General features: G+C 45.0%; 1 protein-coding gene across 5 annotated transcripts; it reads left to right on the top strand.

Moving 5' to 3' along the window:
* Positions 1 to 1,683: 1,683 nt before the first annotated feature.
* MAX (MYC associated factor X) lies at positions 1,684 to 25,042 on the top strand. 5 transcript variants are annotated; one of them, XR_005018721.1, is made up of 6 exons: positions 1,684 to 1,933; positions 2,661 to 2,687; positions 10,090 to 10,197; positions 22,563 to 22,686; positions 23,167 to 23,251; positions 23,936 to 25,042. XR_005018721.1 is itself a non-coding variant. In XM_036842940.1 (5 exons), exons 1-5 carry the CDS (start codon positions 1,898 to 1,900, stop codon positions 24,121 to 24,123), a joined length of 489 nt encoding a protein of 162 aa, XP_036698835.1. In that variant the 5' UTR covers positions 1,685 to 1,897; the 3' UTR covers positions 24,124 to 24,857. The 5 variants fall into 5 exon arrangements, 4 of the variants coding, with proteins under 4 accessions (XP_036698835.1, XP_036698838.1, XP_036698837.1 ...); XM_036842940.1 differs by lacking the exon at positions 23,167 to 23,251 and having other exon boundaries at positions 1,685 to 1,933; positions 22,557 to 22,686; positions 23,936 to 24,857; XM_036842942.1 differs by lacking the exon at positions 23,167 to 23,251 and having other exon boundaries at positions 1,689 to 1,933.
* Positions 25,043 to 25,182: the final 140 nt, after the last annotated feature.

Raw genomic sequence — 25,182 nt, 5'->3', positions numbered from 1 at the left:
GGTTTGGGGTGTGGCCTGGGCATCAGAATTTGTAAAACCCCCAGAGGGATTTTAACTTGTAGCCTGGGTTGCCTTATAGTGCTTTGCACATAACTGCCACTCAATAATTGTTGTAATCATGAATTAGCCCTAGGTTCCACCTAATTAACTCACTCAAGAACTACCTTCCCTGTCTCCCTTCTAGCCCAGCAGCTTCTATAATGATCTGCTTATGTCTGTCTCCCCCACTTAGTGTACAAAGGAAGACTGAGACAAAAGCATTTAGGAAAGATAAGTTTACTTGCAAAGACTGCTGACTTTCAGTAGGATTGGACCACTGAATAAGAAATACAACAGATATTTAAAGGAAAAATGTAAAGATTACCATGTTTACATTTATCTCTTCAGCATAGATAGTATACTCACATGGGAAGATATGTCACAAATGACATATTCCCAAGTTTCTGTATTCAAAAGTCAGGGATAAAATGGTTTTCATTAGGGAATCAGTAACTGATGGGAAAAGCTCAAGATTTCATTCATTTTAGACAGCAGATGTAAAAGAGCAGTTCGGATACTTTGTCTTAAGGCTGAAAGTATCTTATTATCAGCAGTATTTTTCCTCCTGTGGGACTTGATGTACACTCTTAAAATGGCAGCAGGGCAGTCTCACTTTTGTTTCCACAACCGTGAGCTTCATGAAGACAGGGTCCGTTCCAGTCTTAGATATTACGGCATTCCCGTGCTGGCACATGTTGGACGTTCAATATATATTAGTGAAATGGATACGATCACACCTCATGCCACAGTACTTAAATAAGATTTTAACTGGATAGGGAGCTGCACCAGTTTTCCATTTTGATACTTTTCACAATTCTTAATTATGGTACTCTGAACTGGGACACTCCTCAAACTGCTTAGGCTACAACAAATTCAGAAGGAGCTTTTATTTCCACGTAAACGATTGTTGAGGGGCGGGTGTCTGTGAATGGACGACCCTCACGTGAGTAACAAGATGGTCACTCCCGGATGAATGAAGACACGATTCTCGTGGCTGGGAGTGATCCCTCAGCGAGGCCGGTCATCTCGCCTATCCTGTAATACCATTTAACACCTACTATTGACACCTCCCCACAGCCAGATCCTAGGGGTACGCGTGGGCATCCGGAGCCGCGCCCCCAAGTTCGCCGCAGCAGCATCCCCCCAGCAGGGGCGTTACGCCCCAGGGCGCAAGGCAGAGCGACTCACATATCTAGAAGACAGAGTAAAACCAGTCGCACCAAGGAGAGGCAGCGTTATTTAGGCAGGCGGCTACTCCTCCAGAGCTTCCACCCTGTCCCCTGGGCCCGGCGCCCGGCGCTCAGCCTGTGCCCGGCTCCAGGAGCCCCAGCTCCCTCCACGTGTCCTGTCTTCCCAGCAGCCACCTCTGCTGCCTCGGGAGGAAAATCTCCTGACAACTCGCGGTCTGCGGACTACGACTCCCAGCAGGCACCGCGCCGCTTCTCTCTCCGCCCCCCCTCCACGGGGCACGCAGGCGCTCTGGGCTCCGTCAACAAGCCGGGCTGGCGACGACTGTTTACAGTTCCTTATGGGATTTGTAGTTTTTCTGGAGCTAGCTGGGCCGTCAGTCAAAGGGACAAGAACTACAAGTCTCGGCGGCCCCAGCGTGACGAGCCTGGTCACGTGGGAGGGGGCCGACCGGGCGTGCGTGCCGCCGTTGATCCGGTGCTGCAGTGAGGAGGTGGTTCTCGCCCGTGTTGTGTGTGTGTGTGTGTGTGTGAGTGAGAGAGCGAGTGAGTGAGTGAGTGAGTGTGTGTGTGGGGGGACTCGGCTTGTTGTTGTCGGTGACTTCCCCCTCCCCTCCACCCCTCCCCCTTCCCCGCCGCCGCTGCAGTGGCCGCTCCCTGGGCCGTAGGAAATGAGCGATAACGATGACATCGAGGTGGAGAGCGACGTGAGTCCTGGGGCTTCTTCCTTCCCTTGCGGGTTGTCAGGCGGGGACAGCGGCCGGGGTTCTCAGCAGGGCGACGGCGGCAGGGGGCCGGGCAGCCGCCGCCTCCTTCCCCTTCCTCACCCTGGGCCGGGACCGCCTCCGTCGCGCTCCCGGCTCGCTCTCCTCCGGGCTCTTGGCCGGAGCGGCCTTCTGGGACTGGAGGTGGGGAGGAGACACGCGGCCTCTGGGACCCCCACCTCCCCCGGTGGAGGAAGGTGCTGCGGCCTCCCGTTCCCACCCTATCCAGTTCAGGATCCGGGGGACAGGGACGGGGTGCGCCCGGGATCCCATTGTCCGGATCCTGGGGAAGGGCACCGCGCTTAGGACCTGCTCCCTTGGCCCGCGACCCCCTCCTCCCGTGACCCGCGGCGGATCCTGGCGGGTGAAGGAGGGCGGAGAGGGCTTGGGACTGCCCAGACGCCCTGAGCTGGGTGCGAGGAGAGGAGACAGTGCTCTGGACCCCCTCTGTCCCGGGTCGGATCCCGGAAGGAGGGGCGGCGCTCGGGACCCCCCTGCCCCGCTACCGGATCCCGCTAGGGGGGATGGGGGCGTGGGATGGGGAGGGGGGGGGTAGGGCTGACTCCCCACCCGCCGCTTCCTCTGCCGCCGGCATTTTCTTTCTTATTATTGAATGTGAAGTGTAAAAATAACTTCTATATTTTCTATTTTTTTTTCTCTCTTATTCCAGGAAGAGCAACCGAGGTTTCAATCTGCGGTACGTCTCCTACTCTCCGTTTCATTTTCATTTCCGTTCAATTCTAGTCCTTTTTGGGGTCAGAGAGAAAAAGAGATCGTTCTATTACTTTTAATATTGTAGTAAACTCTCCTGTTAACCGCTAAGGTGAGGTGGGGCCTTGTTCTGGGGTTCTAGGTGGGGGGGGAGGGGTTTGCAAACCTCGTAATTCTAGGTTCTCAGGTGGTGAGGTTCAGTGACTGTAGGTGAGTGAGAATTTGTATGCAAGGAAATGAATCCTTCTGTAGGTTTCCGCTGGGGGCTCTAGCTGTCACTATAGAAGTGGGGAATGAGAAACACATCATGCTGAAGTAAATTGTAGTATTATTTCAGGGAAAAGTGGCCAGATTGACTTAGGAACAAGTAGGTTCTAAACCGTGTCTGCATAGTTGTGTGAAGTTGAAGCCACATGCAGTAATCACCTTTAACCAAAAGTCATGTGACTTCTGTAGACCTATGGAATGTAGCACAACCTGGTATTATTCTAATGCAGAAATTGGAAATGTAGAGGGGCCAAAGGTTGAATGTGAACGTGTCACATTCAGCCGCTTATTGTGGTCTGACTATATTTGAGTTGAAGGAGCAGTATAAAGACAATAAAAGAACTGTTGAAATAAAGTGGCACTGTAGAGAGAGGTTTGCTAACAGGTGATGGTTGAGACCATACCGTGTCGTCAATAATTTCTCAGAGTTTGGATGTTAATGTTCTCAGTGAGTGTATGGTTCTGTGGATTAAGACAGACACAAATCTCATGTCCTTGGAGTGTGAGATAGTACTATGGGTGTTCCATGAATAGATTAGAGGGAGAAAAAAGAATAGAGACAAAATAAATCAGAATCAGAGGAGAAGAGAAATGAGTAAACCATAGCATCTAACATTTGACAGATGGGAGCAGTAGGAAGTGTAGAGAATGAGGGTCCAAAATGTAGATGTCTCTGGGGGGCCCAGGCAGTGAGATGGTCAGGAATAAAGTAGAGAGCAGAGGTGAGGACTGGGGTACTAGAGTGCACATGCCTCTTCTAAAAAGGCAGCCACTAAAGTCCAGTGGGTTGCTGTTATGTGGGAAAGAGGGCTTAGTGTTGTCTTACCTTCCTATTTTAAAAGAAAGATTACAAATCCAGACTTTCATGTTATTTTTCTGATTTTTAAAATTATGAGACAATCAAGTTGTTTAGGGGCTTGTTAGAATTTGCAAGATGCCACTTTGAGACCTCTGGTCTAATAATTTCATTATCACAGGATAAAAGCAAGCCCTCTTAATTGTACCTGCTCTTCATTAGAGCACAGATTCTAAGGTTGTCGAAGGAGTTAGGCATTTAGAAAAACTTTACTTATGGAAAGCTGATATTTCCATAAAATCCAAGAATGCAGTTGTTCCAGGGGTTTTAAAATTATCCCTGGGTACTAGTCACTAAAAAAGAATTTGTTTTGTTTTATTTTTCCTTGAAGTATTTGAAGACAATACTTTGAATATTTGAAGTATTGTCAGATACTTAATATTTATACATACGTTTGAAAATTAAATTCCTTTTTTTCAGTTACTATTATCCTTAATAATGTAAACATGGAATTTCATGTTTGGAACACAGTCTACTTAAAACATTTTTTTTCTCCAAGTCTCCGGTTGTAAAATCTGCCCTAGGGCTTGATCAGGATTGGAGGGTAGGGATTGTTTAGGCTTCCTTTGAAGAATCATTATTTAAATTGGAATTATATTGGCTTTCCAGTGAGATAAGGATTTTCTTTGTGAAATTTTGGCTTCCAGTTCTTGAGCGCTTTCTGCTTTTCAGAATGCCCGTCCACATGACTGTTGATGTAAATCGTTTTATTAAATTATGAAAATGTCCCCACTCTCCTAGAGTGCTCATCTCATTGTCTGGTCTGGAGGTTTTCAGTTCGCTGTTAAGGTGCTTAGGATTTTTCCCTTTGATTTTGGAGGGTGGGCACAGGGAGTGGTTCTGACCCTTTGTTTTTAATTTGACACATCTACTTGCTGAGATATTTAAATATTATCTGTTACAAGATAATCACAATGGCATAGAGAGAAGAAGCAATAGACAAATTTCGTAGCATATCAAGCAATTATTGTGAACACATAGGGTAAAAAGGATTTTTTTTTTCTGTGTGACTATGTTTATTTCCTGACATTTAGTATAGATAAATATATATTTTTTTAATTTTGGGGAAACGGTTCTTAAGCTTTGCCTTAGTTCAGAAAAGGGTGTGGACTGTGAACAACCAAATATTTAGGACTGCAGAAGAACTTTTAAAAAGTTATTTTGAAACAGTCCTGTGGGTCCTAATATAAAAAGAGGTATTCATTCATGTTTTATAATGTCACTGCCATAGCTACAGCCTTACTACAGAAGAAATGTAGGATACTCAGCAATAACAGAGTTAGGAAGTCAGGCGAACAGTAACAGAAAGTGAAACTGATTTGACGAGTATTTTTTTCTGTTGCCTCAGTGCGAACAGAAAACAACTTCTCCGGTGACCAGTAAGCTTTGTTAAAGGAAGTAATCCCAAACAATAATTTTTATTATTAAATTCAATATGTCTCAGAATCCCACTGATATTATCTTATTTTTATTATTTTTTTGGAGGGAAAAAGTTGCATTTCAAAGACAGTTTTCTGGGGCAGGTATATTTCATGCAAGGTGATCTTTGTTCTGTTTCTGCTTGGGGTTTTTTTTTTTTTTAAAGAATGAATGTATACAAGAAACGTAGGGTTAGTGTGTTAGTCGGAAACCTAAGACCTTTTTCAGCTTATCCTTCATGACAGCTGCACGTGTTTCAGTTACAGTATATCTTTTGGGGGGGTTAGAAACAGATTTGTACAATTCTGTTTCTGGACCTTTCTGGTATGAAATATTTCTAACTTGTCAGAGCTCTTTGTTTCTTTAGAAATTGCAATGTATTCAGAAGGGAATGAGCTTGGTCACCTTTGAGATTGGAATTTACTCAGGAAAGTACTGTCTTTTACCCGGAATTAGTTGCATGGCAGAAGTGCTACGTGATACATGTACTTGGTGTCTGCTTCAAGTGTTGACAGTGATGTGGATGCCAGGTTTGGTTCCTAAAAATACCTGTTGAAGGGTGTTCTTATATTTAAAAGTCTTCTTTCAAGATTCCAGTAATGGTAAAATAGTTGATCAAGGAAAATGGGTATAGTATGATGGCATATTTGGATGATAGCGTTCCCAAGTTTTTTTAGGCACGAAGTGATTTTTTTGAATAGCCTGGAAAACACATGTATGTATTGGATATTAAAAATGTATACCAGGCAGTCGACTTCAAGCAGGAGAGGTGTTGGGAAGTTGCAATTTATATCTCCTATTAAGGACCTTTGTGAATTTCTCATCCTAGCTGCCCATAATTTCATGTTGCAATTTTCATGTTGATTAAAGTGAATTAAGTTGCTTAGAAATTCAGTTTTATTTATCCTATTTGCTTCCCATCAGAAGTAGTAAATAGATCTTTTCTGATGAGAATTTTGAGCCTGTATATTTCCAGTTTTAGTGTTTAATAAGAGTAGCTTATTAAGTAATCATAAGCAACACTATCTTCTTTCTAAAATATAGCCTTTAAATTTCTTAAAGGCAGTAAGTGTTTACTGGGCAACTCTAATTCAATATATGGTGGGAATTTTCTATATTGGAATTGAGAAGATTCCCCTTATAGATGGGGTTAGGTGTCACGTGACCTGCAAGAGAGGACATTGCTCTGGAGAACCTTGGTCATACTTGAATAATGGATCATTCATGTCCCCTTGTGATTTGCCTACCTAGAACTTGCAGGAAATAATGCTGCTGACTGATGTAATGCCTTGAAGGAAGATGTATTCTCTATGCAGTAAGTTGGAAGGAAATAATTTAAAGAGATTTCTTCAGTTTTGAACAGCCCTCCTTAGCTTGAATGACCTACTGCCAGTTTAGCAACTTCTTGGCTAACAAAATAACATTTGCCTTCAACATTTAACAACACTTAAGATAACATGTGCTTGTTAGTGTCAGAGATGGACAAATTGTAGGTGAAGATTTTTATTCTGGCTGCCAGTATGGAAAGTTTGGTGGAAATAATACTGAGAGGCTGAATAAAAACCTTGGCAGAGATGTCAAAGCTGGAATTGATTTGGTGTCGGAGTTCCTGTTGAGCATCTGTGGGCCACTCTTAAGATCACACGGCTCTTTAGTATTTCTGTTAGCCTAGGATGCCCTGAAGGAAGGGTTGTCTGCTGGAAACTGCAAATCCAGCGTACTTAAAGAGTGACAGCATCCAGCCACTGCTCCTGTAGGATGTATAGGGGAGGTATTTGTGGGCCTGCTGTACAACCCAAGAATGTTTCTGTTGTCTCCTAGAATTTGTTTGGTATCACCCGTTTTCATTATCAAACATCTTTCTCAGTATAGTTGAGAGAAAGCTGACTCATCTGAGTTGAGCTTTATTTGTTCAAGACACACAATTGTTTGGCCCTTCCCCACCTGTTTTTTTTTTTTTTTAAACTACTTTTGAGTTTGTGGGAGGATCTCAGGTGCCTTACACTGGGAGTCTTCAAATCTTGTCCCTTTCAAAAAGGGTTGCCCGCAAGCGAAGATAGTTAACAAAGCAGTGATAAGCCTGGCAACTGGCCCTCCATTTGGATGAGTTGCGGGGGAAGGGAATTCATCCGGCTGGACATTTGGAAATGTTTCCCAAACAGAATTCTCAGTCTTGTGTAAAGGTTTTTCATATGTGTAAAGGTCCTTCAAGCCACTAGAGGTATTATTTAGTTCAGAGTTGCCTGGAATTAGGCATGTTAGTTCTGCATGTTTTTAACTTGCTCTTTCAAGTGAGGCTGGAGAAGAAGAAAAATACATCATTGCCATTGTCTCTGAGAGCTTTAAAATGGACTCTGGTTAAGTGTAGCAGCTTGGGGATGGACATGGCAGCAGGGATTGGTCTAAGATTCCACTCTTCTGCTGGTTAAATTGGGCCTGGAACCACCACAGAAATTCCATCCACTACTTTGAGAACAACAGTCCCCAGCCCAGGCTTTCTACCAGGCAGTGGACTGCTGCCTTTCCTTGTTGAGCCAACTTCTCAAACTTGGCTGGCTTCCCAGATGAGAAGCCAAGATTTCTGCTGATGGTCCACAGCCAAGTTCACTTACAATCCTCTAACCGAAAGACTTGTCCATTTGAGTCCTTTCAGGGCTCAGTGAATGGGAAGGGGGTAGTGCATTGTGGGGATGATTTTGGTGTTAGATTATACTTAGCTCCACCCTTCTAGTGCAGGCCTGAGTGAAACCAAGTCCAACTTGATTTTAGCCATTTGAGATTTGCAGGACTCTCCCAGAAAGAAAACAGACAATTAGAATTTTATTTGTATCAACAAGAGGGATTGTGGGTAACTGGTGTCACTGCTTCTGTGCACAGCTCTTAAGCTGGGAGGAGGGCCAGGAATCAGGGTGATTTAGTAGACAGGAGTATCTTGGGCTGCTGCTGGATACCAAAGCTGGGCGATTATTTTGCATGTAAATAAACCCTCCTAGGGAGTGTGTAGCAAACACAGGAGAGACAGATAGATGCCAAATGCCATCTCTCAGCCCTCTAAGTCTTTAGTCTAAGACCCAGCCAACTTACCTATGTATCAACAGATGACTAGAGGGAATGGTAAGTTAGAAAAGGACTAGGTACTTAAATATGTTTAATTCTTTCAGGCTATTCATACTGCTGATAGAAGGCACCTGCACTTTTCTTGCTCTAATGCTGTATGATACCTTCCTCTAGCCTCAGGTTATCTGATCATTCCCTCCGTTTCCCTGTAAATTCCACATATCCCTGGAGTTCAGCAGACACTCATTTTTACAGAGAATCCAGGCGTAAGATTAGGAGAGCTTTAGAAGTGTTCCAGGCGTCTGTCCTGAAAATAAGTGCTATGCCATGGAGAACCATGGCTGTGATGGGAACCATGTGTCCAGTTCAACAGAGCTATAGGTGAGGTGTGCTCGAGAGACCAGGAAGTGACTAAAATTACCACAGCTGCTCGCAGCCTCTTCTTCCTCTGTAATGACTCAGACTTTTAGGATTAGATACTAGAATTTCAAGTCCTTTCATTCCTATAACTCTTGTCTCTATAGACTTTTGTCCGAACATCTTGTCTAGTATAAAGATTCATTTGAGGCATTCTTGTGCTAAGCCAAGTTATTTACTCCTGTTGCTTCATTTTTAAAATTCCTGGTGCTGTGTCTGGGTAGATTAAAGCTACCTGAACTTCCTCTGTACAGACTTCCTCTTTAGGTTAGCCCAGTGCAACCTTGTGTATTGGGGGTAAATTCTCAGAGTATAGTATTTCCCATAATTCCCGGAGCGCAGATGTGAAGTTCTTGCTTCGGGTTAAGTGAGCGTTTGTGCTTCGTTGGAGGGACCGCCCCTTTAATGGGGACCTGCCAAAGCTCTCTTGCAGTGTTCTCCAGCACTGTCTCTTCCACCTGAAGCCAGTGTATTTTGCCACTGATTACTTGGCAGTCTCTGTTCCTCTCCAGCTGATTGTTCTTTGTGATTCTAAGCAGGACAGGATAAGGAGTTTGGTCTGTGGGTATTTAGATACCGCCAAATAAGCATGACACGCCACAGGTGCCTGAGGAGATGTATTGAGAATATGTGAGTGTCAGAGGTTTACTGTCTGAAAACCGCCTTTCTGGCAGCCTGTGTGAGGGAAGCCCTTGGCTGAATAGCACCTTAGATGCACTTTAAAAAGTAGGAGCTCAGAATGCAGTTGGCGTCTATATCAACTCTGTCATAATGATCGCAGATTCATGCATCTGGGTTTTCTAGAGGTTTTCGTTTCTATTGTATGATTTGGCAAGAAGGTCTTAAAACTAGTACCTCTTAGCGAGCTGGAGACCAGAGCAGACTCATGGTGATGGTTTCACATGGAAAGAAACACTGCACCAGTGACCTAACTCCTTTCCTGGGTACCCACCATGGGGAATCTCTTACAGTGGGGGTGATCACGTCTTATGAAGGGGCCCACTGCAGCTTTTCCCTGGTCACCTCCCAGCCGTGGACTGGCGGCTGTTGTGTCACATAAGTAAGTTGTGGGAGAAAACTGATGCTGCAGGAGAGTCACACTTTGTCCCCATGAATAACTTTTATTTTACTTATGCATGAACTGGATGCATCGAGCTACTTTGGATGTTCCTGTCGAAAGCCTTGCTCACCCCTTTCTCCCCCTTTAGCAGAGCCTAATTCTGGAGACTCCTAACTGCCCACCTCGACAAGTCCTTCCCAGTCCAGTCACCTGGGACAGCGCTGACAGCATATACTTCCAGGCTGTACCCACTCACCTGTACCAAGCAGAAGGACTGACATCACTAATGTGCTCTTCCTCCCATTCTTCCAGGCTGACAAACGGGCTCATCATAATGCACTGGAACGAAAACGTAGGGACCACATCAAAGACAGCTTTCACAGTTTGCGGGACTCGGTCCCATCACTCCAAGGAGAGAAGGTGAGTTTATTGAGAAAGCTGATTAGCTTAACCACCACTAACTTGGAACTCACTGTGAGGTTTAACAGGGCACTCACCCTTCTGGAAAGAAATGGAGTCAGGGATATTTGGGTGACATGGTTTCCTTAATCTTTGATTCTTCGGGGAGTCATCACACACCTTACCTACTGTAGTTCATCCTTAGCAAACGATGTCAGATGTAATGGAGCTGCTTGTTAAGACATCAGTAGGAGCTCTCTTTTAAAATTAGTATTATGTATAATAAATTACTCATTCGAGAAATTATTATAACTATACAGTGTAATATAGAGAGTAGCATACAGTAGTTTGGGATAATGCTAAGGATTCCTGAGGTCAGTGATTCTCTGGACCTCCATGAGAATTCCTTTTATATGGTTCGAAGTGAGTACTTATTTTAAATGAAACCTCCCAGGAATGTATGTGAACCAATCTGGACACCAGTGATCTCCCAGTCCAACAGTTATTACTTCAAAGGCATGTAAAGAGCATTTTAAATGTGGGGCTTGAGTAAAGAGACATGTTCTTACGAAATGGAAGAAAAAAATAACTACTCTTCTTCCACCATCCCCCTACCCCACTGGTGGCCTTCCAGAAACTGTTTTCCCTGGAGAGGTAGGCACCAGCTGTTTCTACATTTGAAAAACAAAGTCCGAAGCTTTGAGTAAAAAGTCTGTGGGTTAGGGTCACTCCTTGGAATTTGGAGAAAATATGTGTTTGCAGAGTTAGTTCCGTCCTTGACACACAATATAACTGGCTACTCTCTGCAGCTATTCAGTGTGTAAGTGGCAAACTTGGAAGAAGACCTGTGTGTTTTTGGTTTTTGGTTCAATAATGCAGTGTTAAAGAAGCAACCGGAAAAAAAAGCAACCGTTTTAAGAAAAATTGTTGCTTTCAGGTGGGCTTTGAATGGCTTTCCAGATTTAGCTCTGTGGTAGGAGTACTGGTTTTGTTTGGTTATCCAGAATTAAACTTGGGACCATTATGGTTTCATTTTATTTATATTGCCAGTCTGGTAAGCCACGTGCTTTATACCTTATCTGAGGTGTGGCTGTGTGGCTAAAGGATGGGGTAGGTCTGACCTTTATGAAAAACATAAGACAGGCCATGTAAATACCTAGCATTGCAAAACCAGAATTTGCCCTGGGTTAGGCCTACTTAGTATGCACTTGGCTTAATGGCCTTGGACCAAGGTGCTTACCTGGAATAACAGCATTCCTGGGTACAACACGGTTAAGCACCACAGGAAATCTTTATGATGGGGAGAGAGGCTCACCCTTTTAGTCAGAGTACACATGTACAAAGGATTATCTCTTGTGTTTGTCTGAACTATTGACAGTAGGTGCTTATTCATATGCCATGGTATCAATTAAAGTGGCTTCGGTGAAGTAAATGGACAAGAGCTGCCTTTTTCTAAGTCTCACATCTAATCAGGAGTGGCGCCGGGGCAACGTATCCCAAGAAATGGCCTGTGGATCACCCCCATCAGAATCACTACTGAATCTGTCTTTCAGGAGGCAGGCCTAGAGATCTGTATTTATAACCAGCAGTCAGGTGATTCTTAGGCTTTCTTAAGTTCAAGAACATTTTGGGAGAGGTCAGTCTTAAGAGCTCAACTATACCTTTTTCTTTATCCAGTCTATTTTACATCGTCATAACATTCTTCCTTAAGTCCTTAAAATCACATTACCCTAAATCCTGTTGTCTCCTTTCTTCAAGGAAGATGACAGTTTGAATTTGGTAACCTTACAAACCAAACAGTTGTCATTCTTTGTGGCCTATTCATTTATTCACTTACTCCATTCAGCAGATACTTACTGGGGGTGTGCTGCATACCAGTCATTGTCCTAGATGTGGGGAATACGGCAGTGAACAAAGTAGACAAAAGCAGAAACTCTTAGTGTGGTGAGGAAAAGATAGAAAATGAACTAATAATTAAATATATATATCAGATAAGTGCTATGGAGAAAAACAGGGAAGGAAGGGTTGCAGTTTTCATTAGGGCAGACAAAAAAAACACACTGGCAAGGCAACATCTGAGCAAAGACTTGAAGGAAGTGAAGGAAAGAACCATGCATCTATCTGGTGATTAGCATTCCAGGCCAGGGAAGGCAAGTGGAATAGTCCAGGGGCAGGAACCTGGGAGCATTCCTGGGCCTGTCAAGGAGACAGAGGCCAGAGTGGCTGGAGTAGAGTGAGTGAAGGGACTGTGGCAGGAGATGAGGTCAGAGAAGTAGCAAGACTAGGGGAAAGGAGTGGTCGAGGGGCCAGGTTTCTTCTAGCTGATCAAAGCCCCAGTGGAAGTTTACCAGGTGCCTTTCTGATTTCAGAATGCTTTTGTGTGTTCCAGTCCAAATGTTCATGTTGAGCATGAATAAAGGAAGTAAGTGGCTGTTAGCTCTGGTTGAACCCCAGCCCCTTCCCACTAAGTTCCACAATCTTCATTATTTTCCTTCCCCGCCAACACTGTTTCACAGGTGCTGCAGTGAGTCTAACAGAATACTTTGGTCTCTCAGACTTCCTAGTTCTCCCTAAATGTTGCAGTTTTTTTTTAAGTGGTATTTGAACCAAAGGGAATTGGGTAACTCTTGATTTGGATTGCAGTAATTAAGGTTCTGACATTATGTAAATAATCGTGAAATGATCATTTTGCCCTGTGAGTTTTGGGGATGCTCAGATCAGTTTCTTGAAGTGAAGGCCCCCAGTCTCCTTTGACTTGTTCACCTTTATGTTCCAGGTGACTTCTCACTTAGTATTTGGATTATCTGTCCTATGTGTTCTAATAAGCCTTTTGTTTTTTAAAAAGAAACTAATACTGATTGAATTGGATCCTAACCAAGAATGGGGGATACTTGTACTAAAACAAAAAAAAACAAAAAAAAAACCTTTAAATGTGAGACCCAAACTCTATTTATCCTTTGTTTCCTATATTTCTACTATAAAATGGTCACCCTTTACTTAAGTAAAAAATTCAGTATTACCTAATATCTGTATTGCAATGTAAAATGAAAGCTGCACAGCAGTTCTCTGAGGTGAGTACTACACTATTATAATTGGGCGATTACTACTGCTAGGGTTCCTGCCATCCTTAATGTATCAGAGATGAGGAAACAGGCTCAAGATCAGTCTGTAGCTGGACAGAGACTAGAACTCAGCACTGCTGGTTGCCAAGTTCACTCTTTCTGCCCCACCATAGGGGTAAACAATTTAAGGATATTTTAAAGAAATCTTGCTTAAATTCTTATATCTTGTCTTTATATTGGGAGCTTCCCCTGGATAGGGTCAGTAATCCTGGCAGTATGTCATACTAGGGTTGCTACTAAAATATTACCCCCTGAAGTAGCATATGTAGACAACACCGAAGTGCAGAGTTAAGGGTCACTGAAAGTTTATAAATTTGTCTGAGTCCACATAGCTGCTCTGAGAAATAGATCATTATAGTTGGCAGTCCAGCTGGGTTTTGCCATAGGTCACACTGTTCACAAGTAGACTCTTGAACTCTTTGTTGCCTGAGTCTTTTGTTTCCCATAGTTTTTCAGCTGGACATGGAGCCCACAGGAAAGACGGAATGGCATTAGAACCATCAGCCAGTCAACCAGAGTAAGGGAGCAAGGGCAAGAACGACTGTGGTCCCACTTTTCAAAGGAAGACATTACTGTTGTTGAACAGAATTATTCCTTGTTTTGAGGGTCCTCGGTTGGGTGCTAGGGAGTGTTGCCCAATGGCTTGCTGGCACTGCGCTCACGCTGTTATGTGGAGGGCAAACCTGGTGGCGAGCCCATCAGTCTGCCTTTGCGTGGGGCTGTAATTCTGTGCCCACCCCTGGTGAGTTGGCCCCAGCACCTGCACCAGAGTGACTGTATCCAATCACTGTCTCCTTAGCATGGCTGACTTTAGTGAAAGAAGGTTCTGTTTCAGTAGTGCCATATGTAGCTGAACAGTGGTTTATAGTGATTTTTCATCTTCTGAGTCTCTTCCTAAATGCCTATTTATCATACTTCACTGCTCGCTCAGGCAGTTGTGCTCTGGGTTTCTCCTTTCTGGATAGAGCTATGTTATGTTAAAAAGAGATTATAACCTAAGATGAAAATAAAGAAGAAAAGTGTCTCTTCTAGTCAGCAAGTAAGAGTTCTTAGAATCAGTGAGTCAGAGTCCCTTTGCTTTAGGTGAGACTCTGAAGGCACTGCCTTTGCCGGCTCCTGTCACAGACGCCGGCTTCTGTCACAGACTCCGGCTCATGGTAGGTTCCCAGAAAGGAGCTGAGGAGTGAGAGCGCCATAGGAAACGGTGGGCTTGCTCAGCTCCTGGACGAAAACCGCCACAGCCCGCATGGTTGTGCTCACGTTTTTAAACGTGAGCACCGTAGAGGTTTAAGAGGTTTAATGCATGGTGTCTACTCTTGAGGATCTTGCTCTCTTGTTGGGGGAGAGGATTATACCTAACAATTAACAATAATAACATGCTGAGCATCAAGTAAGAGGTTAAAACACGGAGCTAATTTGTTTCATCTTCATTAAAGCCCAGTGTCCTTAACAGGTAGATGCTGAAACCAAATAGCCCCTTATACCAGGGAACATAGTAGTTCTTACTGCTGAAGGTCAGTCTCCCTGTTAAACTCACTCAGCACTGTGACCCGGGCTTATCCCAGGTGTAACTGTATACATATTTGTGTGGCTACTTGATGACTGTCTACCCGTCTCCCATACTACACTGTAGTAAGTACTGAAGGCAGGGAGAACATCTTTGGTCATATTTCTTCCCTTGGTGCCTGGCACACAGTAGGGAGCAGAGCGAGTGTTTATTGACTGAAGGAAGGAAGCCCTCTCTCCACCTGGCCTTGTTACACTGGGAGGAGCTCACTCTAGTGGACACCCTTTAAGGCAGGCAGTTCATTCAGCAGTAGTGTTTCTACATCATATCTGGGCTGCTAAAGGGGTTGTCTTTTAAATGAAATGTAAACTACAGCCCTACCCATTTCACCCTACTACTCAACAGGGTTATTACCTGGCCAGACTCCAACTTGGGCAGTTCTTTTATTCTTAAATTTTCTACATCTTAAGTTGTTGTCCATAGTTGTCCAGGTCTCCCTTAAGCTCCAGGCTCAGCAACTGTAAATGTACTGATTCACTGAATTCTTTGTTAACTGTATTTTTGCACTGCCAAAGCCTCCAAGGGCTTTTCAGTGCCCATCAAGGTAAGGACTGGCATTCCTTGTTCTCTGAATAAGGTACCCAACTTGCCCTCCTGCTTTTTCTGCTCCTTCCCTTATTGTGAAGCAGTGTACACCCTCCTCTGTTTCCCCAGGAATGTCATCTTCAGGTTTATCTGAGTTCTTTCCTTCCACCAAGGTCCCAACTCCAGCTTCACCACCCAGATGACATAGGGGTTTCACAATGGAGAGACCCACTTACAAGGGCTCCTCAGCTCCCCATGTTTCCTGCCCATGTGCCTTCCTGTGTTTCTCCCCAGTGAGGCCTCCCCTGCCAGTCAGTCTCCACCTGCCCATTTTCAAGGGCCGTATCAAATGCCTCAGCACCCTGAGAACCCTGGGGTATCACTCTCCCTGACACCCCACTGGCCCTTTATGGGGCCTCTCCTATGTCTTCCTTTTTTCTGTGACAGTTCTTATCACCTAACTGAAGGGTGCACTCCTTGAGGGCAGAAGCTTTGTCCATCCTTCTGGAAGTCTCTGCACTACAGAGTAGGGGAGGGCTCACTCCCATAGAGAAGACTAGAGAGTCAGGAAACTCACCGCTTTTCCATCTGGAGATTTGAAAGAAGAGAAATTGGTTACTGGGCCTTCCCTCTAGCATTTCTCTTTTTTTTCCCCCTCTAACAAAATTGCAGAAACTTTGGAAAAATGGGAAGAAGAAAAACAGTCCTTCCATTCCTCTAACACAACTACAACCTTTCCTTTATTCTAAGATTCTAAGACAAGTGGTGTCCAGTGGAATTTTAATGTGAGCCACAAATAGCAGGTAAAATTAATTTTAATAATATATTTTATTTAACCTAATATACAAAAGTAAGTATGACTTCCATATATAATCAGTATAGTAAAAATTATTAGTGGGATATTTTATATTATTTCTTGCACTGTTTTGATAATCCAATGTGTGTTTTATACTTAACAGCACATCTCAATTCAGACTAGTCACATTTCTTTTCTTTTTTTTAATTAGTTTTTATTGGAGTATAGTTGCTTCAGAATGTTGTGTTAGCTTCTACCGCACAGCAAAACGAATCAGCCATACATATACATATATCCCCTCCCTTTTGGATTTCCCTCCCATTTAGGATACCACAGTGCGTTACAGACTAGTCACATTTCAGTACTTATTAGCCACCTGTGGCTGGTGGCTATTGTGCTGGACAGTGTGGTTCAAAGATGCACTCTCCCCATCCCACACCCCATTTTAACATGACTGAAACTGGGTGCCATCTTAAAGTGGATGTTAAACAAAGCTCGCCCCTTTTTTTTCCTCCCCCAGCAAAGGCTGCTCTTAAATCCATGTGTTTATTGATGGAGTCTAAGAAACAAGAGAATAATGGTGTTATCAATCTGTGTATTCCCCTCTGGTTTCTTCATACGCATGCTTTACATGGGTAAAGGCTATATAGCTTGATGCTTTCACATAACATGCCCTTTCCCCAAGTGATAGAGTGTTCATATTTAGCCATTAGGCATGTTTCTTTTAACCATTTAGGTTGCCTCCAGTCTTTTAACTTTATAAATCATGTAGAGATGAACATCTTGGTGCATGTGGCTGTTTCCATAAAACAGATTCCCAGAAGTTGGATTGCTGGGTCTAGTGGTAAGAACATCTGATTTTTTTGCTGTATGTTGCCAAAATGCTTTCCAGGAGGATTGTTTTCATGTCTTCTTTTTTTTCTTTCTTTTTCAAGCAAATACTAAAGATTAGTCTTTTGGTATTGTTTTGAGAGTACCAATTTTACCACCACTGGAATTTTTTTTTTTGGAGGGGGTGACTAATTTAGTAGGCAAAAGGTAGTAATTAATTTTGTATTTTGTTTATTGCCTGTGAGATTAAATCCTTTTCCGCATGTTTATTTACTAGTTGTATTTCCTCTTTGGGGAAACCCTGTGCTCCCGTCCCTTGTGGTCAGAGTTTGATGGGGAAATGTCACACCTTCATTTCAGACTACCAAGGGCTCAAGATAAAAGAATACAAAGTTTGAAACATGATTTGTGTTGACCCTTAAACAAATGTCTGGCTCCCAGCTTTAAGCCCTTAATGGGGCATGATAGCTTTGCCTTCCCCTAGTAATCAAGAAAATGGTCCTTTGGGCTTGGAAGGGCCAGGCACAAGAAGCCTTTGAGGGGCCACATGGCTGTGCTGGCTCTGAGCCCACAGCCTTCCAGCCTCCCTTGTTGGCATTGATGGTGGTTCCATTTTGGAATGAACTAGTTTAATACAGACCTGAATTTATTGTGCTTTGATTTTTGTTTCCAGAACATGGCTTATTCAATTGAAAATGTACACCAGCTTTGCCCTAGGCCTCCCTTTACCTTACTATGCATAGAAGTTTGTGCAGGTTTCAGAAAATAATGGTTTTATTTTCTTTAAAATAACAAAACATGTCAGCTGGTGAGTCAGGCAGTAGTTCTTTTTTCATTCCCCAGGATGTGGCGTTTTGGTTCTTGGTGGAGCAGGGCAGCTGTAGCATCAGCCTGGTAGGATCTGATTTTGACAGGAGGAAAAAATGATAAATACAGCAAAGATGACTGTTTCTCAGGTCAGCATTAGGACCCTAGGGAAGAGCAATGGTGTCCCTAATGTTAACAAGCTAGTACGACTCTTCTCTTCCTCACCTCTCCCCACCTGCTTTCTAAACAACTTGGATTTTTGTCTAAATAAACACAAAGATTTACAGCTCCAGAAATGTGTGGGACTCTTGCCCTATATGAAAAATTTTGAGAACCACTGCCTTAAATGGGATTTAATGACCTTGGATGTCATCCTAAACATCAATGTTAACTACTTCAAGAATCATTTGGGACCTTTAAAAGGTACTAATTAGAATCAAACTCTTGGCTTTGGGGCCTCTCGTGAAATAGGTAGTTGATGCTTGCTGCAGCACACGAGGTGAGTACACTCTTTGCCCAAGCAGAGTTCTGTTTAAGTGGGTGCCTCTGGAGGCTGGGGTGGCCCTTTTCTCCATCTCCTTGCTGCTCTGGGCAGGGATGCAAACAGGCCAGCACCTGCGTCCGAGCAGGAGAGGTGGCACAGGAACCGCTGGGCCCCTCTGCCACGCTGGGTCTTCTCCGCTGTCCATTTTGGGTTTCCCCTTCTTAGGTAATGAAGCCAGAGCAGTGTGGGGGGCCAGCGTTTCCCCTCGCCCAGGCCCAGGTTCAGTCAGTTCTTTCAAGCTAACTTGCATCTTCTGGCTTTTCCTCTGTATTTGCTTCTTCTCTGCTAGGGGTCACTTTGAGTTTCACCTGCCTTTAAAAGAAAAAGAAAAACAATCTTCCTTCAATGCTGCTGTTATTACACGCTACTTTTTTTCCATTTCTTACTTTTTCAGCCTCATTCTAAAAACCAGTCTTCATCTTTGCTTCAGCTTCAGCTCACTCCTGCACCCATTACCTGTGTGAAGATGATTTACCTAAAATCACTCCTTCAAGGAAATCACCCTCACCAGGCTCTTCATTGACATCCTTATAGACAAATTGGGTGACTCTTTCGTAGTCCTTTTCTTCCTGCTCAGACTCTCCAAATTCCATTGATCTTCTTCATTAGTTCCACAGCCTCTCCTCTGTGGTCCCAAAACAGGGTGTCCTGGAGACCTGGGTTCAAATCTTGACTCACTGTTACCCACTGGTTATGTAATATCAGGCAAGTTACAGCTCTGTGCCTCAGTTTCCTCATTTATAAAATAGGGGAAATAACACATCAGAATATTGCCTGAGGGTGCCTGGCATTTAGTAAGTAACTCAGCTGCTGCCATTATCATCATCATTTGTATCGCTGTGTGCAGCCATGGCTCTGGAACGCGATTGGGCAAGGGCGTCTAATGTCCTTTTGCGTGGCTCCCAGAGGGAAAGAGAAGCCTGACTGCCGCTGTGCATTAAACTACTACCCAGAAGGCCCAATGCCTTTTCGGTGCCCTTGGCCATAGGCCATCCTGTGTCCAAACCATTAAAGAGATATGTTTCTGCTTAGAAAGGCAGAATGAGAATTGGTACCTTCGAATTGTAAAAACTAGCAGGAAAGAAATTATTCAGGTCCTTACTGGGTACCCAAAGGCAACAGTCAGTCTGTGGACATGTTGACCTACCAAGTGTTATCTGCTCAGGGACACTCACACGAAGATTGCTGACTTAGCCGACTGGGCACGGTTTAGAAAACAGAAACCGAAAGCCCAGGGCCACTCCATAGTCCAGGCCATAAAGCCCAGGGTTCTTGCTGGCTTCGTGTCAGCTGTTCACGGTATAAACTCATAAAGGCAAGGGCCTGCGCACACCTTAACCCTGTGGCAGGTCACATGATCTTGCATGGTTTGTAAAACTGGAAGAGAGGGGATTTTAGTTGCGTCTAGCATTTTCTACCTTCAACCTTTTGCTTTTTCTTCCCTGGACTAGATGCACATGTAAATTTGGGGGAGTTCTGTATTTTGTACTTTAAATTTTTTCTTGTGGGACTTTACTTCTTGTTGAGTACCCTGGAGGGGGCAAAATAAAGTTAATTGAACCATGCTTTTGGACTTAGTAAGTGGGGGTCAGGGATACCCCAAGTGGCCTAGGTGCTTCTACTTAGGCACGGGGGAGTGTGTGGAGGAAGGGCGGTGCTTATTAGCATTCTGGAGGCTTCGTGCTGGGTTTATTCCAATCTGGCCTTCTATGGAGACCTCTTGATCCCAAGACACTGTTTTCTGAGCATCTATGAATTTTATCTTCATCCGAAAACTGCCTTGAGGTGGAAAAACTTCCATCTCTCATGGCATCTTTCTCTTTGGTTTGTTGTGCTGTGCGTGCTTCTCCGTTTTCACTTCGTGGTTTCATGTATAAATATGTGAAGAAGAAACTGGGAGCACTCAGGCTGCTACTCAGTGTGGTCATTTGTTAAAAAGTATCTCTGAACATTTGCAAGCGCCACCAGGGAAGTCCGCAAGTGCTCTCTTGTTCAGAGATTTTGCTTTTTTCCCTTGTGGCAGATGCAAGTGAGGAGTTAAATAAGGGTTAATGTTGCTTTCTGGGAACAACAGTTAGTTGAAAACATAGGCAAATTTAAAGAGAGACTGCGATGTAAATATGCATAACAATTAGATCAGTGATGGAGTGCATAGAATTTGGAAGGCTAGGTGGAGTCTGAGAGAATTTCTCATCAGATAAGGAGTAGCCACGGAGAGAAATACTGTGTCTGCAGTCACAGAGCCCATTAACGACAGGACCTAGGAGGTACCCGTCTCCTGGATTCCTAAACTCTTCTCCCCAGTCTGCCACCCTGCCACCTGTCCTACAATACTTGTTTTTAATCCCATCTCTAGCATCCAGAGAGGCAGGGTATTTTAATTAGTCCCTTCTAAATATGTGCCCCCCTTTTTTTTTTCATTTTATCACCCAGTAATTAACCCTAATAAGTCCCCTTTGGCAGAAATGGGAAACAGCTTCTGAAGCGGCCTTGTAGCCAGAGTTGCAAGCCCCCGTTGGTAGGTGCTCTCATTCTTTTCTGCATAAGCTGACTTACTCAACTAAAGAAATAGGCCTGGTCCTGTCCCCACCCTCATGCCCTTGCTTGTGCTATTCTCCCTGCCCAGAGCTACCCTTTCCCACAGATTCCACCTCAGTCTAACCCAGGGTTCACTGGTTCAGATAGGAGCCTGTGTGTGCAGAGCTGAGGCTAATGCCTGGCACTCAGAAGGTGACCACCCCAGCCAGAAGCCATCTTTCCCATGGCCTTTCTAATCTGTACTACTCAAGTTACACTTGTTGGTACTGCCCTGTGATTTGTCTGTATATAAATATATTTATCTCCTCAACTAGATAGTAAGTTAGCTTCTGGGCAGAAGAAGCCGTGACTAATACATTCTGTTTCCCCACAGTGTCTGCTCCGTGCCTTGTACGTAATTTGCACCAGATAAAAATGGTTGAATATGAACAATTTCCTTTTGAGGAAGTTGCCTTAAGGATGCTATAAGAGGAAAGCCTGGAAACTCTAGTACTTGTGAGGACTGGTGAATAAACCCAGGCCTTCCAAACCTCTCTGATACCCAGCCCTGCTGAAGTCTATGAGTTGAGATTGTCAGAATATACTACAGGTGGATTTAGTTTTGCTCGCCTGAGTGTGGCTGTTTTCTTTGCCATTTAAGAAGCTTTGCTCCAGTTCAGGTGCCTGAGGTGCCTCACCACCATACTTCGGCTACTAGACTACCCTGCCTTGGGCTTCAGTTCTCTTGGCTTTGTACCATTCCACCAGTTCAGCTGGTTGGCTGCCTGGCCGTGAGTAACTCTGGCCATGTTTGCAACCTGGAGGGAATCTTCCGGGTACTTTTGACCTCCAGGGGCCGAGTAACCTGACATCCATTTTATTAGCTCATTAACTTGTTCCTCTGACAGGGCAGTGCCTAGGCTACCCACAGCCATGGTAAAGGTGTGGTTGCTTCCTGAAATGGCTCAATCCCATGCCCTTCCTGTGTTGACATCAATCTCTGACAGCTTTCACAAAATTCTCTTTAGCCAGAGAGGCTGAAATCATGACAAAGCAGCATGGCTCAATTGGAACTAGTTAACAACGGTCTGAAAGCTTGTCTGAAATCTAGGACCTTGATGAACAACGTTGTACCCATTCCCATCCTGACAGCATTGTACCCCTTCCCATCCTGAGCCACCTCCAGCTGAGATCTTGATCTTGTCTTTCTGGACCAGCTGCCTATAGCCAGGCCCTAGCAGAGAGTGAATGGCCTAAGGTCTCAGTTAAGTAGCATTTTAATGTTTTCAGAATAGCCTGGCTGAAGACATGAAAGCAACCTAAAGAACCAAAGGGGGTGGGCAGGGTACAAGTTCAGGAGTAAGATGGACCTGCGTTTGAATCCAGGCTCTACACTCTTTTATTTTGAATAAACCAGTAAACTTCTCTGAGCCTTGGGTTCCTGGTGGAGCTCCATCTCTTCAGAGAGAGCCAGTGAGGTAAGCTATGTAAAGCAACTGGTGCCTTGACTGGTATAAACAAGATTCCCGATAGCACTTATGCCGTTTCCTCAGCCTTGTGCCCCCTCACCCTCCTGCTTCCATTCCCTCGTGCCGTCTTTGCTGAAAGGCATGGTTTCTTCACTGCGTGGACTAGGTCTTTATTTTGTCCCCTTTGCTTTTTCTCATATTGCAACAGGCATCCCGGGCCCAAATCCTAGACAAAGCCACAGAGTATATCCAGTATATGCGAAGGAAAAACCACACACACCAGCAAGATATTGATGACCTCAAGCGGCAGAATGCTCTTCTGGAGCAGCAAGGTGAGCAGCAGAGCTTGTGGGGCATCTGGCCCTGCTGTGCTCCAGCCAGGTCAGGGCTTCGCACCCAGGCCTGCTGAGTCAGAACCAGTTACAGAGCGTGTGCTCCTAAGCAGCTGTGGCCCTGCTTCTTGGGCCTGAGTAGTCGAGTGTAGAGCCATCCTGAGGAAGGACCTGAGCCCTCAGTGAGGGAACAGTGGAGTATAGGGGTTAGACACTGCAGACTCTTTTCTGACCTGCTCTCTCTCCCCTTCTTGGGGCTCAGGTGCTCTGCTTGTCGTAGGGGTCACACCTGGCGTCAGGTGTCTCAAAAGAGCTATGAGGTCCCTGAATTGGAGTGTGCTGTGTAAGCGCCACAGAGACTCCAGGTGTTCAGGGACAGTGAGCGCTCCCCGTTGTCAACGGTAGTCCAATCAGGGCAGCCTATGGGCCAGGCCCATGCTGTTCTCCAATGCTCACATCCGCCTTTTCCTACAACCACAGGGGAAAGCGAGAGCTGATCAAGTTCTTTGTTCCTGGGGAATTCACTTCTCTTCCTCCCTCATGGAAGATGCAAGTAAAAGGAAATGCAAGTAACCACCTGGGTTAGAACACCTCAAATAAACTAAACTAAAATAAATGGGTTGACCTTCCAGGCTCAAGATGAGCTGAAACGAGGGATGGGCAGCGGGAGGCGGCAGCGGGTTGGTTACCGGGCCGAGCAGCCTGCATGTAGGGGCTATGTGTCGGAAAGCCCAGGTATTCTGTGTGTATTGGTGACTTGCTTCCAAGTGTCCAGCTTGTCTTTCCAAGTGGATCTTGTACCTGAGAGCTAAGCCAAAACTTTTCTTTGGCTGATACATCTTCTGTCATCCTTTCCTGCTGATGTGTGGCCTTCACACCCTTGTGGAGCCTGGCGTTGCCAGGCCAGCTTCGCTGTTATTGCACCACTGGGTCCCACGGGGAGCTCGTGCTCCTGTCTCTGTACTGGGCTTCCACAGCAGGACAGTGACATCACAAGCCTTCTCTTTAGGGTTGGGTGGCATTGCAGAGTGGCTGGCCACATCCACTGAGCGCTCAGCTCTGGCTGGGAAAGGCGGAGGGAAATGAAGTGTGCAGGTGGAACAGCCACCATAAGGGAGTTACTTATGAGCCACCCTGAGCCTCGGGGGCCAGCAAGCCCTTCGGAAGAACAGGCTGGACCCTGACCTGAGACTCGGTTACTCCCCCAGTCTCCAGAAGGCTGTAACCCGCTCGCTTGGTTGCCTTTCAGTCCGTGCACTGGAGAAGGCGAGGTCGAGTGCCCAACTGCAGACCAACTACCCCTCCTCAGACAACAGCCTCTACACCAACGCCAAGGGCAGCACCATCTCTGCCTTCGATGGGGGCTCAGACTCCAGCTCGGAGTCGGAGCCCGAAGAGCCCCAAAGCAGGAAGAAGCTCCGGATGGAGGCCAGCTAAGCTCCACGGGGCAGGCCAGCAATAAAAACTGTCTGTCTCCTCCATCGTCTTATCCTCCTTTCAGTTCATCTTTAAAACCCTCAGAACCATTTAAGAGACTCTTTATTTTTTTCTCCTTCTTTTTTTTTTATTTTATTTTTTTTTAATTTTATTTTTACGTAGAAGCTCTTGGACAACAGCTCTCGTTCTCCTTCCCCATTTCCACTATTTTTTTTTTTTTAACGTTTCCCTTCAGGGATTCCCTGTCCCCACCAGGAATATTCAAACCAAAACACCCCAACTTGGCAGCTTTTTCTGTGGAGGACAGACGGCCGGCCAGACCTCTGAGCACATGGTGTCCTGACCACCCACCAGCTCCTCCAGCCCTGCCGGGCGCATGTGCCCGGGGGACTCCTGCCCCTCCCAGGCCTCTCCTCCCGGGCCACCCTCACCGCTGTTTGATAGACTTTGTGAATCTGTGGACTGCTCTACTTTAAGAAGATGACCAGTTTGGAGTAATCAGAATTATTCCCCCTTCTTTTTAAGGATTTTTTTTTTCCCCTAAAAGGCTATTTATCGCTCGTGTTGAAAGACCAGATCCTTGAAGAAGTTTGTGGTATAAAAGGAAGTGGGGACAGATTTGCAGCGCAGAGTCTTTGGCCTGTTTCACTCCTGCTTCTCTCAGCCAGCCTTAGGGAGGGCCGCGTGACACTCGTGTGGTTTGTGGGGGGCAGCAGCAGTGAAGCGGTAGCCGCCAGGGGGTGGGAGGGGGCGGGACAAGGAGGGAGGGTCGGGTGGGGTAGAGGTTTTGTATTGAGGGCCAGTGATGTTTTGATATTTATTTCCTGCTACTGAAATTTGAATCTGAGTGAATTGTCCCTATTTCTGATGATGTCGGTATTGCAAAACGACAGATTCATAAAGTAATGATCAAATCTTCCTTTCTTTCCGTGTGTATTTCTAAGAAATAGAGCCAACTGATTTTCTATGTAAATACCAAGAGCGGTTCACCTCATACTAAACCCACACCCCAGTGCAGACCCCTCCCCACCCTCGTCCCCCTCCCCTTCCAGCTGTCCT

Source organism: Balaenoptera musculus, chromosome 2, assembly GCF_009873245.2.
Source record: "Balaenoptera musculus isolate JJ_BM4_2016_0621 chromosome 2, mBalMus1.pri.v3, whole genome shotgun sequence".
Taxonomy (NCBI): domain Eukaryota; kingdom Metazoa; phylum Chordata; class Mammalia; order Artiodactyla; family Balaenopteridae; genus Balaenoptera; species Balaenoptera musculus.
Note: the sequence above shows the minus strand (reverse complement) of the source record. Positions and strands in the feature narration are given on the sequence as shown.

Bases quoted from the DNA above. Each gene is read 5' to 3' on its own strand.
- MAX (XM_036842940.1), top strand. From the start codon at position 1,898: ATGAGCGATAACGATGACATCGAGGTGGAGAGCGAC. The intron at 2,688-10,089 runs GTACGTCTCCTA...CCATTCTTCCAG, and splicing joins AACCGAGGTTTCAATCTGCG to GCTGACAAACGGGCTCATCA. The intron at 22,687-23,935 runs GTGAGCAGCAGA...GTTGCCTTTCAG, and splicing joins TGCTCTTCTGGAGCAGCAAG to TCCGTGCACTGGAGAAGGCG.